The 20661-nt window shown below is 39.3% G+C and overlaps 1 protein-coding gene across 1 annotated transcript; it reads right to left on the bottom strand.

Annotated features, from left to right (window-relative positions):
• Positions 1–443: 443 nt before the first annotated feature.
• Positions 444–20206, bottom strand: LOC307123423 (carboxypeptidase O-like; the record flags this gene model as incomplete). The annotated part of the gene is made up of 17 exons (XM_079811954.1): positions 444–721; positions 3980–4064; positions 4171–4373; positions 4914–5007; positions 5108–5224; positions 6057–6161; positions 10146–10247; positions 10330–10390; positions 10607–10696; positions 12470–12686; positions 14545–14629; positions 14736–14938; positions 15312–15405; positions 15506–15622; positions 16452–16556; positions 20015–20116; positions 20198–20206. 17 exons carry the CDS (start codon positions 20204–20206, stop codon positions 444–446), a joined length of 2067 nt encoding a protein of 688 aa, XP_079668080.1.
• Between the last annotated feature and the right edge of the window lie 455 nt (positions 20207–20661).

Below are 20661 nucleotides of genomic sequence, written 5' to 3'. Positions count from 1 at the left end.
TTTATTGTTTTATCTTATCTGAGGTTGCTGATGTCGACAGCAGTTTATACAAGCTTGCAGTGTTAAGTGATTTCTGTGTATATACTGCCATCATCTGGCCAAATGGAGCTTTGCGATCAATATTAAAAAACACAAAATCATGAAAAACAAATAATTTCTCAGTAATATAATATTGTACATTTCGGTTTATTAATTAATGTAATAATTCAATCAACTGTGATTATTGAATTAGTAGAATTGGTAACGATTTGAATGTATATCAAAATATATAAAAGTGTTTGAATGTCACATTTAAAAATATCTGAATTGTATTACATGACAGTGAAATATCAAACCAAGTTGTTTTTCGTTGCACAGTTCTTGTTTAAGCATAAAAGTAAACTCATCACACAGCTTTGAGAAATAAAATTGCATGATGCAACAAAAAATAAGACAAAATCCATTTAGAAATTGTCGTTTAGCACACTAGTGCTTGAGATCAATAAGGCCATCAGTGTTGTCCACAATGTGGCTGTGACAGTAATCGCTGCACTTTTAAAATTCTTATCATGGACGTAGTTTATGATGGACATTGCACCCTGGTAAGCTTCTTGACATGTGGGCTCGATTTGATCCTCGGGTAGAATGAAACCATGCTGCCCTTCGTCTCTTAACTCAAAGGTGAAGGAGTATGGGATCCCTATGAGTCTGGCAAAATCACGCGAAGAGCCAGAATTTGCATCTGTGGAGAAAATTGAAGCATTGTCAAAAGTGATTTGCTTGCAAATACAATTATTTTGCAATTGTTTATGTTTCACTGGGCTATGCAACAGGCCAATACAGATTATTTCTTTCAGAATTGTATAATGTTGTGATACCAATAAGTGTTCGATATTTAAATTCAATGCAATGTTGTCTAAATAAATCTTAATATATAACACTAAAAACTAAAGTTAAATGTTTTAAATGCTAGTGAATTCAAACACCACAGTTTCATAATGTACAGTGTAAGAATGGATATTCTGCCATTGCTCTGCATTTCACCAGCATCATGTCGACAAATGAGGCAATTAAAATGAGACAGTTATGATAGTTTGATTATAGAGTATACAACTCCAAATCAGAAAAAGTTGGGACAGTATGGAAAACGCAAAAAAAAAAGGAAGTGATTTCTAAATTTACTTTGACTTGTATTTCATTGCAGACAATATGAACAAAAAACATTTCATGTTTTGTCTGGTCAACTTCATGTCATTTGTAAATATGCATCCTTTCCTGTCATTCAGACCTGCAACACATTTCAAAACAAGTTGGGACAGTAAAGCATTTACCACTTTGTAATGTTGCCATTCCTTTTCACAACACGTAAAAGACGTTTAGGGACTGAAGACACCAAGTGATGAAGTGTTTCAGGTGTAATTTTGTCCCATTCTTCCTGCAAACAAGTCTTAAGGTGGGCAACAGTACGGGGTCTTCGTTGTCGCATTTTGCGCTTCAAAATGCGCCACACATTCTCTATTGGAGACAGGTCGGGACTGCAGGCAAGCCAGTCAAGTACCCGTACCCTCTTCCTCCGCAGCCAGGACTTTGTAATGTGTGCACAATGTGGTTTTGCATTGTCTTGTTGAAATATGCATGGACGACCCTGGAAAAGATGTCTTCTTGAAGGCAGCAAATTATGATTCAAAATCTCTATGTACTTTTCAGCATTAATGGTGCCTTCACAGAAGTGCAAGTTACCTTTGCCAAGGGCACTGACACAACCCCATACCATGACAGACCCTGGCTTTTGGACTTGTTGCTGGTAACAGTCTGGATGATCCTTTTCTTCTTTGGTCCGGAGCACACGGCATCCATTCCTCCCAAAAAATACCTCAAATACTGATTCATCTGACCACAGTACACGTTTCCACTGTGTGATGGTCCATCCCAGATGCCTCCGAGCCCAGAGAAGTCGACGGCGCTTCTGGACACTGTTAACATAGGGCTTCCTTTTGGCACAGTACAGTTTTAACTGGCATTTGTGGATGTAACTACGTATTGTGGTACTTGACAAAGGTTTGCCAAAGTAGTCCTGAGCCCATGTGGTGATATCGCTTATAGATGAATGACGATTCTTGATGCAGTGCCGCCTGAGGGATCGGAGATCACGGTTGTTCAGCTTAGGCTTGCGCCCTTGTCCTTTACGCACTGAAATTCCTCCAGATTCCTTGAATCTTTTAATTATGTTATGCACTGTTGAATGTGAAATATCTTCCTGTCTGTCTTTGAGGAACATTGTTTTTAAACATTTCAATAATTTTCTCACATATTTGTTGGCAAACTGGCAATCCTCGGCCCATCTTTGCTCCTAAAGGATTAGACCTTTCTTGGATGCTGCTTTTGTACCAAATCATAATTACAATCACCTGTTGACATCACCTGTTTAAAATCACATCATTATTTAACCATTTTACCTCATTACTAGCCCTAAATTGCTCCTGTCCCAACTTTTTTTGAAATGTGTTGCAGGTCTGAATGACAGGAAAGGATGCATATTTACAAATGACATGAAGTTGACCAGACAAAACATGAAATATTTTGTGTTCATATTGTCTGCAATGAAATACAAGTCAAAGTAAATTTAGAAATCCCTTCTTTTTTTTTTTTTTTGCGTTTTCCATACTGTCCCAACTTTTTCTGATTTGGGGTTGTATTTGAGAGTAGGGACTATATAGATCTGGCTCTTTAAGTACAGAATGGCTCTTTCGGCATCATCCTGAACATTGTATAAGCATTTGTTTTGTGTCATGGAACGGGAAGAGATGCTCTCAGGGGCGTGCGTAAACGTCACATGATTTTGATTTTCCATTATTTGATTTTCCTGCCAAAAATCTGACTTTTAATTTTACATTGGTCTTAGTACACAATGTAACTACATAAGAGTCAAGTTTTAAATAGGAAAAATATCGAAACTCTTTGGTCATTTTTTTGAGCGAGATGCTAACGGTCTAATCAGATTCAATGATCTATGCTAAGCTATGCTAAAAGTGCTCCCGCCAGACACAGAGATAAGCTGAATGGATTCGAAAACTTTAAAACTCAACTGTTTAACTCTAGGGGAGTTGGAAAATTAACTATTTTCAAAAATAGTGGCGTGTTCCTTTAAGAACCACTTTTCCTGGTTCAGAGCTGGTGCTTTGGGTGTCGAAAGACAAAGAACCGTTTTGAAACTAGACTCTGGCTCCGAACCAGCACTCAAACTGCCTTGGTGGAAAAGGGGTAATAGACGACTATATGTTTCATTACAAGATGTTTACATATTGGCAATAAGAAAATTCTTTAAGTGAGTGTTTGATGATGCAATCTAAATGTAAAAATAGACAAAATTATCATGCAGAGTTAAATATCCTAAATTGAGTGATTCTTTTAAATAAAAAATATATCAAATATCAGCCTATAACTATATATTTTGCATCTCTACTTGATATTGACACAAGGGATGCAAGATATATTGGCCACCATATCAGTATCGGCCGATATTTATTTTCATTTTTAATGTTACCGTTAATAGCCCAAGCCGATAAATAATGGATTATTTACTTCAGCTGAGACACTTCAGATGCGCACTGTTCGCCATGATGGTTTTAAATTACTGGAAATATAATTTGGAATTAGATTTATCGATTTATTTATTGGTTATCGGCTTTCAAATACATCAAATACATACGGCTTTCAAGAATTATCGATTATCGGTATTGGCCAAAATGTTCGTATCGGTGCATCTGTATAAAATGCAAAACCACAAAAAAGCTGACGTTTTGCTTACTAATGCCGTTATAAAACAAATACACTGTTTTCAGGTATTCAGGTCAAGTTTACTAAAATGAACAATATTTGGCTGGTCATGTGATTTCAAAATGTAATAATCACCATTATGTGCAATAAAACGGTTTCTTCTAGGCCGTTGGAATGACTGTCTTCATGTTGTACGATTGTAAATCATTTTAAACATACTCACACAGCACATCAGGGGAACTGCCCACTTTGTAGCTCTTCCCATGAACTGCTTTGATGGCTTTAGCCGCAGCGAGACCTACTTCCATCTGCAAACACATTGACAGAAGTGCACATTTAATTCAAAACAGTGTACGGTACGCTTGAAGGCTCCCAATCTTAACTTATCCCAAAAGTATTTGCACTTCTACTTACCAGTTCATCGTAATTGGGTGCTGAGATGTTGGGGTGTCCGTAGGGGACGAGGATCAGCTGACCGTATGAGTGGATGGTGAGATAACAGAGCATTTGGTTTTGATGCGCTCCCAAAAAGTCAGTGACGGCTTTGGCTTCAGACTCTGACAGAGCAGTCGGACCGTTATAGATCTCGGAACAGCAGTTCCTGGAGATCCCGACCACTATATGAACAAAGACAGATGGACTAGATCATGATCTGATGCTTTTGACAGTACTGTACATCAGTGTAGGTGTAAAATTATTTACTGTATATATTGCAGCATTGGTTGCATGTTTTGCTCCCGAAAACTGCAGTATCATGAATCAGAGCTACTTTGCAAACTCACAGCAAATGAGAATGAGGGATTATCCTTGTAACTTTGTATTTGTTTACTCTTTCAACATTAGGTTTATCTCTGCCACCTTCAGCACGCCTGCGATTTATGACATGCAGAGGATAGGAATGTAGGAAAAGACAAGATTGGTACATTGACTGCTTTTATGTTATGTTTATAACCCTTATCTCTCATATATAGCTGGTATTTAAAATTTTCAGATGCCAGAGTTCATTCAGTTATCTATTTTTTTTTTTTTCAGTGTTGGAAATTGTTTTGGCATGAAAATTGCTTGTGAAAATGTCATGCTTTGTTGTGGTTTATTATAGCTGAAACTAAAACTAAAACCATTAAAAAATGTTGCTTGAAAAGAAAAATGTTACTTACTCCCCCAGTTAGCGTAAAAGTTGCGGTTGAGATCAGTGCCGAAGCAAGTGCAGTTTTCAGAGCCTGGTGATCTGGACTTCCTCCATAGTCGAGTCTTTAAAACACATCATGTTTGCTAAACATCTGATATTCACAGATATTTTACCTTCCTCAAATGTATGTCATATAGATGTACTCAAATGGATGAAACTCACTGTGTTATCTTTCCAGGAATAAATATACCCGTCCATGTTCAGCACTGGGGTGATATAAAAGTCCAGATTTCTTAATAACGTGTTCACCTTCGAGTCTGTTTTGTAGGAGCCCAGGATCTTTTTCAGCATAAAAACAGTTAAATACATTTTTATTTTTCAGTTTAAATATAAATATAAAGCTTTATAGGTGGAGGAACATACAAACACAAATTGAACTCTTATATCCACATAACCATCATGATACAAAAAAAGACTTATTTTGGATTATTTTGCCTACACAAAATACTGTGCCATTCACTTTTCTCTGTTTATTGTGCACATGCATTAGCTGATTGTTTAATTTTAGCATATTAAATGTTTTATGAATGATGTATACTTTGTGAATTCTTTCTCTAGTGTCATTATTAGGGTAACCAAACTACAATAGGAACTTTACAGTGGGAATATCAATATTTGTGAGCTATTTGTAGTTCTCAAGTAGAAATAAATAGTACCGTAAGCATCAAAAATCCAGAGCATTTTTTGAAGACTAAATTGTCCGAAAAACATCTTGACTCAACAGTGGCAATTGCATTCACAGACATGAGCTGAATCCGAAATCGCCCCCTATACCCTCAAATAGGACACTATTTGAAGGGACAGCCATTTGTAGTGGTGTCCGAAAACATAGTGGACATTATTGAGTGCACTCATTTAATCCCACATTGCACCGCAAGAACGAGTGTACACACAACGGCTGTTCGACTTCACGCACTCGTATTCATTCACTCCTTCAAGTGAACTATATTAGTGGACAAACGTAGGGAATAGTGAATGAGAGTTTAAGGGGAGATTTCGGATTCAGCCATGCAGTACAGTATGGCCTGGCATGTGACATAATGGATGTGATATTTCTGGGAATAACACTTCAGGTGTTCTTCATAATAAGTTCCCTGTAGTAAAGTCTCACCTCTTTAACAAAATGCTGGCAGAAAGCTGGAGCGATCCATTCTCTGGCATGAATCCCACAGTCCATCCAAACGGCTTTCTTTGGTGTTGTGCTGTTGAGGCCGATCTGCATATCAGATGCAAACAAATGAAGTACTATGGTAATACCATGGCATTTTATTTACAGTCCTGTTCCACAGGTACATACAATATCTGGGTAATAACTATAGGTACTAACCCTGAACCTACTCCTAAACTAACCTTAAACCATGTTGTTACCTAATATTACAGTACTCCCTTGGGTATGTACACTGTAAGTACTGTAAAATGAAGTGCAACCATTAACATTGCATCTTGGTCGCCACAAAGGTTTTTAGTAAGGGGGTCAAAATGTAATCTGAATGGAGTTGTGTGGTTTTATCTAAGCTTTAAAGCAGGGGTCTCCAAACTCAGTCCTGGAGGGCCACTGTCCTGCAGAGTTTAGCTCCAACCCCAAATAAACACACGTGAACCATCTAATCCGTGTCTTACAAGTCCCAAGTTAGACACTGATTAGCTGGTGCAGGTGTGTTTATTTGGGGTTGGAGCTAAACTGTGCAGGACAGCGGCCCTCCATTGGGTAGGGCAGTGGTCACATCCGGTATTGCTGCCCCACACTGATGCTCCGCATTGGAAACTTACATACTGAGGACATCATGTTCATGATGCTGGAAGGTTCCACCGTGGACATCATCCTGGGACGCCCCTGGCTCTCTCAGTACCAACCCACCATCCAGTGGAGCACTGGTGAGATTCTCAAATGGAGTGGCAACTGTTTATTAACCTGTATCTCTCCTATCAAGAAATCCTTGGCGAGTCTCCGTTCCTCCTCTCCTGACTCCGAGGTCCTTCCTCTCCTCTCTACCTCCATAGAAAGTCCTGAAACTGACCATCACGTCGAGATTCCTCCAGAGTACCGGGCGTTCCAGGATGTGTTCAGCAAGTGGTTGCCAACGCAGCTACCACCACACCGGTCATGGGACTGCGCCGTCGATCTGCTGCCTGGGGCTACCCTACCAAGGGGTAGGATCTACCCAATGTCCATCCCGGAACAGAAGGCCATGGAGGAGTATGTGCGAGAGGCACTCTCACAACGCTTCATTCGTCCATCGACATCCCATGCCAAATCGAGCTTCTTCTGCATGGCCAAGAAGGACAGAGGCTTGAGGTCATGCATTGATTATCGTCATCTCAACTCTCAGACGGTAAAGTTCAGTTATTCCCTCCCTCGGGTCCCAGCAGCTCTGGAACAGCTGCGAGGAGCTTGTATCTTCTCCAAGCTAGACCTGCGGGGCGCGACTGCCTTCATCACACCATCAGGCCACTATGAATACCGCGTCATGCCATATGGCCTGTCCAACTCCCCCTCTGTGTTATATGAATGAGGTGATCCAGGGGTACCTCCATCGCTTCGTGGTCGTTTACATCCTCATCTTCTCCCGGAACCAGGCCGAACACCGCCAACACGTCTCCCAGGTCCTAGAGAAGCTTCGACAACACCACCTGTACCTCAAGTTGGAGAAGTGCAAGTTCCATATCCCCTCTGTGCAGTTCCTAGGGTATGTCATCGACCAACACGGTCTCCAGATGGACCAGAGAAAGGTGGAAGCCATCCGAGACTGGCCCTTACCAACGACTGTGAAAGAGCTCCAGCATTTCCTGGGATTCGCTAACTTCTACTATCGTTTCATGCTCAACTACAGTCTACTCAATGCACCCCTCACTTCACTCCTCAGAGGCTGGCCCAAGTCTCTGTCCTGGACACCATCTGCCCGAGAAGCATTCCATCAGCTCCGAGAACCCTTCCAAACTGCCCCGATCCTAACCCTGAGTTCCCTTTAATCGTAGAAGGATGCCTCGTCTACAGGAGTCGGGGCGGTATTATCTCAGCGGCAGGGTGATCCTCCACGACTCCATCCATGTGCCTTCTTCTCCAAAAGGCTGTCCCCGGCGGAGCAGAACAATGAGATCAGGAACTTCAACTTCAACTTTATTCATTTATATAGCACATTTTACTGCAATTCCAATTGCCCAAAGTGCTTCACAATATCAGAGAGACATAAGCAATATCAAACCAATTAATACAAAGGAATTTAAAACAAATAAAGAGGAACAGAGAATTGCTATCATTGCTATCTATTGCCATCAAGCTCGCACTGGAGGATTGGCGACAATGGCTGGAGGGAGCTAATCACCAGTTCGAGGACATCACGGATCTTCACCACCTCGATTATCTCCGGGAGGACAAGAGACTGAATCCCTGTCAAGCCCGTTGGGCCCTGTTCTTTGCTCGATTCCATTTCACAGTATCCTACCGACCCGGAACTAAGAACTGCAAGGCGGACGCCATATCCCGGCTTCACCAGCCTACTCCTGAAAGCTCTGATCCGGAACCTGTCCTCCCTCCAGCCATGATTGTGAGTCCCATCCAGTGGTCCCTGAACCAACAAGACAACCACTCCGAACTTGCTCCGCTGGGAGGTCCTGAGGGGCTCCTCTATGTTCCACCGACCCACCGTCAGCCCCTCATGGACCTAGCTCATACATCAGCGGGCTCTGGACACCCAGGCAGCGGTCAACTGGTGTTTTGTGCCGTTGCGAACAATCCTGGGAAGCTCTGGTCCCTCTACCCATTCCTTGCCGGCTGTGGACCCACCTCGAGATCGACTTTATGACTGACTTACCATCTTCCAACAACTTCACCTGTGTATTCGTCATCGTGGACGTTTCTCCAAGGCCTGTAAATTGATTCCCCTCAAAGCCCTACCTACTACCCTAGAAGCCGCTGACGCCCTGTTCCCGAATGTGTTCCGTCACTTCTACTGAGTAGCCTGGTACATACTATAGGTCCCTTCACGATACAGAGGCAGCTCAATGAGGTCACCTATCGTCTCAACCTCCCTACAGAGTATCGTATCTCACCATCTTTCCACGTCTCCCTATTATAGCCACACACTGATCCCTTGCCTTTTCCCTTCACAGATCCTGGTGACGATGCGGTACCTCCTTCTGAAGTCATCGAGGAGGAGACCATCTACCGGGTGTGGGGGATCCTGGACTCGCGACGACGGGGTCCTCGATCATAGTGGGAGGACTATGGTCCCGAGGAACGCTCCTGGGTCCATCGCAACGGCATCCTCGACCCCACACTCCTCACCCAATTCCATGCCGAACACCCGGACCGCCCAGCTCCTCTGGGTCGAGGCAGACCCCATCCTCGTCGCCCCATCCGGTCGCCAGGAGCCGCCCGTGGAGGAGGGGGTACTGTCAACAGAGTCACAGCCAACACCCACACAGACATCGTCACCAGATCTCCACGCCCCGCCCACTCTCCCCAGACTACTGATCACTTGCACCTGCACATCATCACAAACACTACTAGTAGCACACTCTCCCTGCACTTCACTGTCTGGTCCTGTCTCACGTACCTGGACTCCTTACCCGTTACTCACCAGAGGTTCCCGTCTGCTCCTTCCAATGCTTTCCTCGTCTACAGTTCATTGTCTCCTCGTGTTCTCCTTCATCCTACCTACCATCAAGATCTTACCCAGCTAACTGACTGTGCAGTGCTAACTATCATCATTTACCAACCTCCCTTGTGTGCCTGTGTTCATGTCTCTGTTTAATAAACACATTCACCTACCTGTCTCTCTGCCTCCATCTGTGTCCTGAAATACTTATTTGAGTTAGTACTTTGCGACGCTAAAAAAGTATGTTTTATTTAGTATGAATGTGTATAGAATGAATGAAATCTGGACGTACTACATTCGCCATGCTGTCATTATCATGTGACCTACCAGCATCAAGTTGTGTTGCTTCAGTTTACTGTCATTCATAAATCCTCTCACGTGGCCTCATGGATAGTATAGTGTTCATCGTATGCACACTTCAGAATCTTGCCAGAAGTGGTCGGTCATCTGGGCACTTTTTGCCTACTCTTTTTACTCTTTTAGGACATACTACTGTTTTTCACCTACTACTGTATATAGTGGGTAAGTATGAAATATCAGACACAGCTTTTGTCTTGTATTTGTTGATAACAAATAGAGTATTGAACTATCCAGTTACGCACCTTCAGTAATGTAATGTTCCTCTTCTCATAAGTTTGTCCATACATCATGCTGGACACAACCTCTGGGTTTTCCCTTTCGATCTGATTCATCCAGGCTGAAATCTGTGTGGAGAGATTTATCAGATCAATACATGTATCAATCAATCAATGTGGATAAACAGCAGCAAGTACAGGATAATCTCACCTCATCCATGGTGTGGTACTTTGAGTAGTCATAAGATTTATGTTCCAGTCCACCAGCCAATCTGTAATGAATTAAAAAACTTTACCGACTCAAATGAGGAAAAGCAGTATGCATCAGATGTAATGCTTAAAAAAGACTGATCTTATTCATCCAAATTTTTTTTATTCAAAGGGCATCCCATGTTCCAATGTCAGATATCCTATTTAACAAAGCAGTGTATTTAGGCTAGAATGATCTCAACTTTTCAAACAAAACTTAAGTCAACCTAAAACCTTACCTGTCCTGAGCCACTAGAGCCAAGACCACCAAAACAGACATTATTGAGCCCTGCATGGTTCTGTTTGTTATCCAAGCTTGTTGAACCTGACTGTGAACCAGGTACAGACTGACAGTGACTTATAAAGCTATCCCCATATGATTGAAACAGTCCCAGACAACACCTCAACCGAGAGAGTAACGCACAGATAACTGTGTTAATATTTAAACCCAAGACTTGTATCCCCACCCAAAGGTTCAGCATCAAACTTACCATAATACTGAGCATTGTGACAATTAATACTAAAAATATCCTTTACTGTGCAATCAACTCATATACTTTATGCTGCTTGGATATTTTGGAAGTTTTGTTTTGTGTGACGAGTTCAAACTGTGAACTATAACCACAAGCCATCAGCTCACAATCATCAATAATAATATCGGAGCGATTTAACATCATCAGCATATAAATCCAGCAATCACTTATCAGCAATAATGAGTATTTCCCTTGGGCCAGGCATCATTATTATGACAACACCGAAGGTTATGTCATTTTATTGTGATATTTCATTTTATATGACATCCTATAGACAGAAGCAGTTCAATGGACAAAAGTCATGTGTTGTCAATGTCAATGTCACTTTTATTTCTATGGCACAAATAAAACACAACACCAGTTGACCAGTGTGCTTTACATCAATATACATAATCACATAATACATTATTGGCTAGTTGCTTGTTCAAAAAGATACGTTTTTAGCCTAGATTTAAAAAGAGATGTGGACGGTGCAGATCTAATACTTAAAGGTAACGCATTCCACAATCTGGGAGCAGCCACTGAAAATTCACGGTCACCCCTACTTTTCAGCTTTGATTTCGGTATACGTAACAATCTCTGATTTGACAACCGGAGAGACAGTTTGACAACTGGACGATGTTCTGTCAGTAAATCTGCAAGGTACGTAGGGGCCAAACCATTTAAAGATTTAAAAACCAAAAGAAGATTTTTAAAATCAACACGGTATCGTACAGGTAACCAGTGCAGAGAGCGTAGCACTGGAGTAATAGGTCCCGTTTTTTAGTGTCAGAAGTCTGGCCACCGCATTTTGCACCATCTGCAACCGGGATAAAGCTGATTGGCTGATCCCACAGTACAGTGAATTGCAATGGTCTAGCCTTGATGTTAAAAATGCATGAATTATTCTTTCAAAGTTAGTTATAATTTAGTGATTGTCAAACACTTCACTAAATAAATGTTTATTAAAATGCCACTTAAATAAGCAACATACACTCTCAGAAAAAAAAAAGGTACAGTAGGGGTAGCCTACAATTTTGCCCTCTGATCTTTCCCAGAAACACTGATCTGTGTCCCTTTTTCTTTAGTTATACCTTTATTGTTTTATCTTATCTGAGGTTGCTGATGTCGACAGCAGTTTATACAAGCTTGCCATGTTACGTGATTTCTGTGTATATACTGCCATCATCTGGCCAAATGGAGCTTTGCGATCAATATTAAAAAACACAAAATCATGAAAAACAAATAATTTCTCAGTAATATAATATTGTACATTTCGGTTTATTAATTATTGTATTAATTCAATAGACTTTAATTATTGAAGTAGTAGAATTGGTAATAATTTGAATGCATATCAAAACATATAAAAGTATTTGAATGTCACATTTAAAAATATCTGAATTGTTTTGCATGACAGTGAAATATCAAACCAAGTTGTTTTTCGTTGCACAGTTCTTGTTTAAGCATAAAAGGAAACCCATCACAGCTTTGAGAAATAAAATTGCATGATGCAACAAAAAAGAAGACAAAATCCATTTAGAAATTGTTGTTTAGCAATTGTTGATCAATAAGGCCATCAGTGTAGTTCACAATGTAGCTGTGACAGTAATCGCTGCACTTTTGAAATTTTTATCATGGACGTAGTTTATGATGGACATTGCACCCTGGTAAGCTTCTTGACATGTGGGCTCGATTTGATCCTTGGGTAGAATGAAGCCATGCTGCCCTTTGTCTCTTAACTCAAAGGTGAAGGAGTATGGGATCCCTATGAGTCTGGCAAAATCACGCGAAGAGCCAGAATTTGCATCTGTGGAGAAAATCGAAGCATTGTCACAAGTGATTTGCTTGCAAATACAATTACTTTGCAATTGTTTATGTTTCACTGGGCTATGCAACAGGCCAATACAGATTTCTTTCAGAATTGTATAATGTTGTGATACCAATAAGTGTTCGATATTTAAATTCAATGCAATGTTGTCTAAAAAAAATCTTAATATATAACACTAAAAACTAAAGTTAAATGTTTTAAATGCAAGTGAATTCAAACACCACAGTATCATAATGTACAGTGTAAGAATGGATATTCTGCCATTGCTCTGCATTTCACCAGCATCATGTCGACAGATGAGGCAATTAAAATGACACTGTTATGATAGTTTGATTATAAAGTATATTTGAGAGTAGGGACTATATAGATCTGGCTCTTGAAGTACAGAATGGCTCTTTCGGCATCATCCTGAACATTGTATAAGCATTCGTTTTGTGTCATGGAACGGGAAGAGATGCTCTCGGGAGCGTGTGTAAACGTCACATGATTTTAATTTTACATTATTTGATTTTCCCGCCAAAAATCTGACTTTTAATTTTCCATCGGTTAAAAAAAACTTTTAATTTTCCACCGGTCTTAGTACACGATGTAACTACAGAAGAGTCAAGTTTTAAATAGGAAAAATAATCGAAACTCTTTGGTCATTTTTTTGAGCGAGATGCTAAGGGTCTAATCAGATTCAATGATCTATGCTAAGCTATGCTAAAAGTTCTACCGCCAGACCCGGAGATCGGCTGAATTAGGGCTGTGTTGAAAAAAATCGATTCACCAATTCTGAAACGATTTTCATATTAATTTCTAAAGATCAATCCGTAACTCAGAGGATCGATTTAATAATAGGCCTTGAAATTTGAATCGAAACCCAGCCCTATGCTGAATGGATTCGAAAACGTTAAAACTCAACTGTTTAACACTAGGGGACTTGGAAAATTAATAAATTTTCAAAAATAGAGCTGTGTTCCTTTAAGAACCACTTTTCCTGGTTCAGAGCTGGTGCTTTGGGTGTCGAAAGACAAAGAACCGTTTTGAAACTAGACTCTGGCTCCGAACCAGCACTCAAACTGCCTTGGTGGAAAAGGGGTAATAAACGACTATGGAAGTCTCGTTTTTTTATGTTTCATTGTAAGATGTGTGCAAATTGGCAATAAGAACATTTAAGTGAGTGTTTGATGATGCAAACTAAATGTAAAAATAGACAAAATGATCATGCACAATTAAATATCCTAAATCGAGTGATTCTTTTAAATTAAAAAATATCAAATATCGGCCTATAACTATATATTTTGCATCTCTACTTGATATTGACACAAGGGATGCACGATATATTGGCCACCATATCAGTATCGGCTGATATACATTTTCATTTTTAATGTTATCGCTAATAGCCCAATATATTAAAGCCGATAAATAATGGATTATTTTCTTCAGCTGAGACACTTCAGATGTGCACTGCTCGCCATGATGGTTTTGAATTACTTGAAATATAATTCGGAATTAGATTTATCGGCCAATATATTGGTTATCGGCTTTCAAATACATCAAATACATACGGCTTTCAATAATTATCGGTTGTTGGTATTGGCCAAAATGTTCGTATCGGTGCATCTGTATAAAATGCAGCATCACAAAAAAGTTTTGCTTACCAATGCCACTATAAAACAGATACACTGTTTTCAGGTATTCAGGTCAAGTTTACTAAAAAGAATAATATTTGACTAGTCATGCATTTCAAATTGGCACAAAATCACCATTATGTACAAAAAAAAAAGTTTCTTCTAAGCTGTTGGAATGACTGTCTTCATGTTGTACGATTATAAATCATTTTAAACATACTCACACAGCACATCAGGGGAACTGCCCACTTTGTAGCTCTTCCCATGAACTGCTTTGATGGCTTTAGCCGCAGCGAGACCTACTTCCATCTGCAAACACATTGACAGAAGTGCACATTTAATTCGAAACAGTGTATGGTACGCTTGAAGGCTCCCAATCCTAACTTATCCCAAAATAATTTACACTTCTTCTTACCAGTTCATCGTAATTGGGTGCTGAGATGTTGGGGTGTCCGTAGGGGACGAGGATCAGCTGACCAAACGAGTGGATGGTGAGATAACAGAGCATTTGGTTTTGATGCGCTACCAAAAAGTCAGTGACAGCTTTGGCCTCAGACTCAGACAGAGCAGTCGGACCGTTATAAATATCTGAACAGCAGTTCCTGGAGATCCCGACCACTATATGAACAAAGACAGATGGACTAGATCATGATCTGATGCTTTTGACAGTACTGTACATCAGTGTAGGTGTAAAAGTATACACTATATATATTGTTAGCAGCATTGGTTGCATGTTTTGCTCCTGAAAACTGCAGTATCATGAATATCAGAGCTACTTTGCAAACTCACAGCAAATGAGAATGAGGGGTTATCCTTGTAACTTTGTATTTGTTTACTCTTTCAACATTAGGTTTATCTCTGCCACCTTAAGCACGCCTGCGATTTATGACATGCAGAGGATGGGAATGTAGGAAAAGACAAGATTAGTACATTGAGTGCTGTTAAGTCATCTCTCATGTCATGTTTATAATCCTTATAAAATGTTACTTACTCCCCCAGTTAGCGTAAAAGTTGCGGTTGAGATCAGTGCCGAAGCAAGTGCAGTTTTCAGAGCCTGGTGATCTGGACTTCCTCCATAGTCGAGTCTTTAAAACACATCATGTTTGCTAAACATCTGATATTCACAGATATTTTACCTTCCTCAAATGTATGTCATATAGATGTACTCAAATGGATGAAACTCACTGTGTTATCTTTCCAGGAATAAATATACCCGTCCATGTTCAGCACTGGGGTGATATAAAAGTCCAGATTTCTTAATAACGTGTTCACCTTCGAGTCTGTTTTGTAGGAGCCCAGGATCTTTTTCAGCATAAAAACAGTTAAATACATTTTTATTTTTCAGTTTAAATATAAATATAAAGCTTTATAGGTGGAGGAACATACAAACACAAATTGAACTCTTATATCCACATAACCATCATGATACAAAAAAAGACTTATTTTGGATTATTTTGCCTACACAAAATACTGTGCCATTCACTTTTCTCTGTTTATTGTGCACATGCATTAGCTGATTGTTTAATTTTAACATATTAAATGTTTTATGAATGATGTATACTTTGTGAATTCTTTCTCTAGTGTCATTATTAGGGTAACCAAACTACAATAGGAATTTACAGTGGGAATATCAATATTTGTGAGCTATTTGTAGTTCTCAAGTAGAAATAAAGAGTACCGTAAGCATCAAAATCCAGAGCATGTTTTGAAGAATAAATTGTCCGAAAAACATCTCGACTCAACAGTGGCATTGCATTCACAGACATGGGCTGAATATGAAATCGCCCCCTATACCCTCAAATAGGACACTATTTGAAGGGACAGCCATTTGTAGTGGTGTCCGAAAACATAGTGGACATTATTGAGTGCACTCATTCAATCCCACATTGCACCGCAAGAACGAGTGTACACACAACGGCTGTTCGACTTCACGCACTCGTATTCATTCACTCCTTCAAGTGAACTATATTAGTGGACAAACGTAGGGAATAGTGAATGAGAGTTTAAGGGGAGATTTCGGATTCAGCCATGCAGTACAGTATGGCCTGGCATGTGACATAATGGATGTGATATTTCTGGGAATAACACTTCAGGTGTTCTTCATAATAAGTTCCCTGTAGTAAAGTCTCACCTCTTTAACAAAATGCTGGCAGAAAGCTGGAGCGATCCATTCTCTGGCATGAATCCCACAGTCCATCCAAACGGCTTTCTTTGGTGTTGTGCTGTTGAGGCCGATCTGCATATCAGATGCGAACAAATTAAGTACTATGATAATACCGTGGCATTTTTTTGTACCTTGTAATATAACATCTTATTTTAGTTTGGAGACCCCTGCTCTAAAGGGATAGTTCACCCAAAAATGAAAAATTCCCATTTTTTACTCACCCTCATGTCGTTCCAAACCCGTAAGACCAACACAAATGAAGATATTTTTGATGAAAAGCGAACTCTCTGACCCCTTCATAGACCCCTCCCCCATTACCATTTTCAAGGACCAGAAAGATATTAAAGACATTGTTTAAATAGTCCATGTGACTCAAGTGGTTTGATGCCAGTCTCCTACGCAGTTTACGTTGTAAAAACAGTGCAGCGCTTCTGATTTCTATGTCAGAACTGTTTGATTTTTGCGCACAAAAAGTATTCTCGTCGCTTCATAACATAAAGGTTGAACCACTGGAGTCACATGGACTATTTTAACAATCTCCTTACTTTCTCAGCCTTGTGTCAATTAAATTGTCAGAGAGCTCTCAGAGTTCATCAATAATATCTTAACTTGTGTTCTGAAGATGAACAAAGGTCTTACGGATTTGGAGCGACGTGAGGGTGAGGAATTAATGACAGAATTTTTATTTTTTGGTGAACTAATCCTTTAATAAATATAATGATTAGGGTGTTTGAAATACACCAGTTGGGAAGATTTTCACTTTGGCTGTCTGAGATTGCATACTCTAAATCAGTGTTTCCATCAGTGTTTCCCAACCGGGGTGTCGTGTGATGAGAGCAGGGGTGCCGTGTAAAAGTCCTTCAAATATATAATTTTTGTTTTTTTTCAAATTTTTCTAATAATTATCTCATTGTAAACTTTGTTCAATGCATGCGAGTGCTGCCGTATGTTCGAATATGACCAGTAATTTTCGCCGTCATCACCCGGGTGTAGTGCCAGAAGACGTGAATGAGAAGACTCACGCGCTGTGAGAAAATGTGTCTCTGTGCGCTCATCCGAAAGCGTGCACACGTCTCACAGCGCACAAATATTGAGTTCTCTTTCAAGTCTTGTTCTTGAACGGACAAACTCACACAAAAAGTATGTGAACATGTCCATCTTGATGAGTATTCTAGCAGATATAGTCTGTATATGCCTTAAGTAAACTTTATACAGTCGAGAAAGACGACACATATCCGTGCATTAGGTCTTAAAGGGGCAGTAGCCTTTACTGCTGTCTGTTTAATGCCAAACAACAAAAGACAAGGACATTACTCACTGCTCTTGATTGAATAGCTTTTGTAAGTTTAATAGGATTAATCTTTAATTTATACACTCAAATATGCAATGCTATTTTACATTCGATCAATTTCTGTATCTGAAAACTAATGTTAGACATACCTGAAAAACCTGAAAAGCATAGTTTATTTTATTAGTATCTTTATTCAATAGTATTTATTTTTGCTGCTGCTTGTATTGAAATTATTTGTTCTTATTATTATTGTTTATTTTATTAGTATCTTTATTCAATAGTATTTATTTTTGCTGCTGCTTGTATTGAAATTATTTGTTCTTATTATTATTGTTTATTTTATTAGTATCTTTATTCAATAGTATTTATTTTTGCTGCTGCTTGTATTGAAATTATTTGTTCTTATTATTATTATTGTTTATTTTATTAGTATCTTTATTCAATAGTATTTATTTTTGCTGCTGCTTGTATTGAAATTATTTGTTCTTATTCTTATTATTATTTTTTTTTATTTGATTAGTCACTTTTTTCCCTGAACATCGCAAATACTGAACCGTTCCGAAACAGTGAACCTAAAACCGTGATACAAACCGAACCGTGAGCAATCTGTACCGTTACACCCCTAGTGTAACGTATGATAGGGGGTGCCACAAAATGGAGAACATTTTCAAAGGGTGCCATGACCAAAAAAAGGTTGGGAAACACTGCTCTTAATATATAAAATAAATCCTCTCACGTGGCCTCATGGATAGTATAGTGTTCATCGTATGCACACTTCAGAATCTTGCCAGAAGTGGTCGGTCATCTGGGCAGTTTTTGCCTACTCTTTTAGCAGGGTTGTACAGTGCTACAGGTACAGTAGCACAGTTGTACAGTGCTACAGGGTTGACATATATGTGGCACGTGCCGCAAAAAAATCTTTTTTAAATATTCGGTCTGTGCGATGAATACATTTACCCCAGTAGCACGCGTGCGATACAGTTTAGCATGTGAGACAGAGCTCGTTTGAGTGAAGGGAGAATTTGTTTTGTGCTCTTGTGAGGTAAATCTAGGGCTGCACGATTGACTGAAATTAAACCAAAATCGAGATTTGTCTCTGTGAAATTAGGAAAATCGTTTCAATTTTTAAATAAATAAATATATGTGCAGATGAAGCGCAGCATTGTTCAGGGCGGATCGATCGGTTCGCAATAAATGCTGTCCGATCTCTGCATGGACTGTGAGATGGAGTCATTGGCATTTTAGTTCGAAAAGCAGCACGGTTTGCATGAAATATTGCTAATAAAAGCTATCAATCGCGCTCTGAAGGAGGTGGTACTCGAACTGTCCCGTGATTCACGTGAAACGGACTCGGGTGCGCATTTGTTCAGGAAGAAACGTAACCTGCATATGTGTTTTAGCGTATTACAATGTATTTAGTTCAACACATGTAAGGGATGATGGTGTTGAGGATTTACCTTGGATCCTAGTGTATTCGCGCATATGCGTGTAATCAGGGCAACAAATTAACTTCATGCGACAATCGCGTTTGGACATGACCACAGCAAACGTGTCCAGTGTTAAAGCCCCCTTAATGTGTATTAGAAAAAGCAACAACCTCTTTCCAAACTTGTAATGAGAAGCGTTTACAAACCTGTTGTCCAACAAAAGAGAACATTAATCGAGTGTTTGAAATAACCTACTTTTGTAATCTGACAGGCTTCACATCACAAAATGAGGCAGATATTATATTATTTTATAATATTCTGTAGTACAGCGATAGATGCGTGGTGTAGAGACGTGTACAGTACTTTTTTCTTTCTCAGTGAGTACATAAGATAAAATAAGACAAAAATTAAGGCATTAGTCACATTTTTTTATCATAATTTAATATTTTATTATAAAACCTTAGACCTTTCTAATGATTTAGGTTTTCTTTAAAATATAATAATAATAATAATTATTGTTCTTATTATTTTTATTCTTAAATATTTGTATTGTATAGCACCTTTTGCATTTTTCAGACATGGAAACAGACGTTTTATACATGTACTACAATTTTGTGGGCTGTGCTACAAAACTTTCAACCTCAGTAGCACCAGTGCTATGTGCAAAAAAAGTTAACGTACAGCCCTGTTTAGGACATACTACTGTTTTTCGCCTACTACTGTATAAAGTGGGTAAGTATGAGATTTCAGACACAGCTTTTGTCTTGTATTTGTTGACAACAAATAGAGTATTGAACTTTCCAGTTATGCACCTTCAGTAATGTAATGTTCCTCTTCTCATAAGTTTGTCCATACATCATGCTGGACACAACGTCTGGGTTTTCCCTTTCGATCTGATTCATCCAGGCTGAAATCTGTGTGGAGAGATTTATCAGATCAATAATGTATCAATCAATCAATGTGGATCAACAGCAGCAAGTACAGGATAATCTCACCTCATCCATGGTGTGGTACTTTGAGTAGTCATAAGATTTATGTTCTAGTCCACCAGCCAATCTGTAATGAATTTACTGACTCAAATGAGGAAAAGCAGTATGCATCAGATGTAATGCTTAAAAAAGACTGATCTTATGCATCCAAATCTTTTTTAATTCAAAGGGCATCCCATGTTCCAATTTCAGATATCCTATTTAACAAAGCAGTGTATTTAGGCTAGAATGAGCTCAACTTTTAAAACAAAACTTAATTCAGCCTAAAACCTTACCTGTCCTGAGCCACTAGAGCCAAGACCACCAAAACAGACATTATGGAGCCCTGCATGGTTCTGTTTGCTATCCAAGCTTGTTGAACCTGACAGTTTGTCTGGCTATCACCAGACCAAGCTCAATTTAAGATTGAACATTGGTCTGGGGAGTCTTCTATGTATTTTATACGGCACAAGAGGCGTGATAAACAAGCA

The sequence above is a fragment of the Gobio gobio genome (genome assembly GCF_949357685.1).
Source record: "Gobio gobio genome assembly, chromosome: 3".
NCBI classification, from domain to species: domain Eukaryota; kingdom Metazoa; phylum Chordata; class Actinopteri; order Cypriniformes; family Gobionidae; genus Gobio; species Gobio gobio.
The sequence above is the reverse complement of the archived record's forward strand: the minus strand, read 5'-3'. Positions and strand labels throughout refer to the sequence as shown.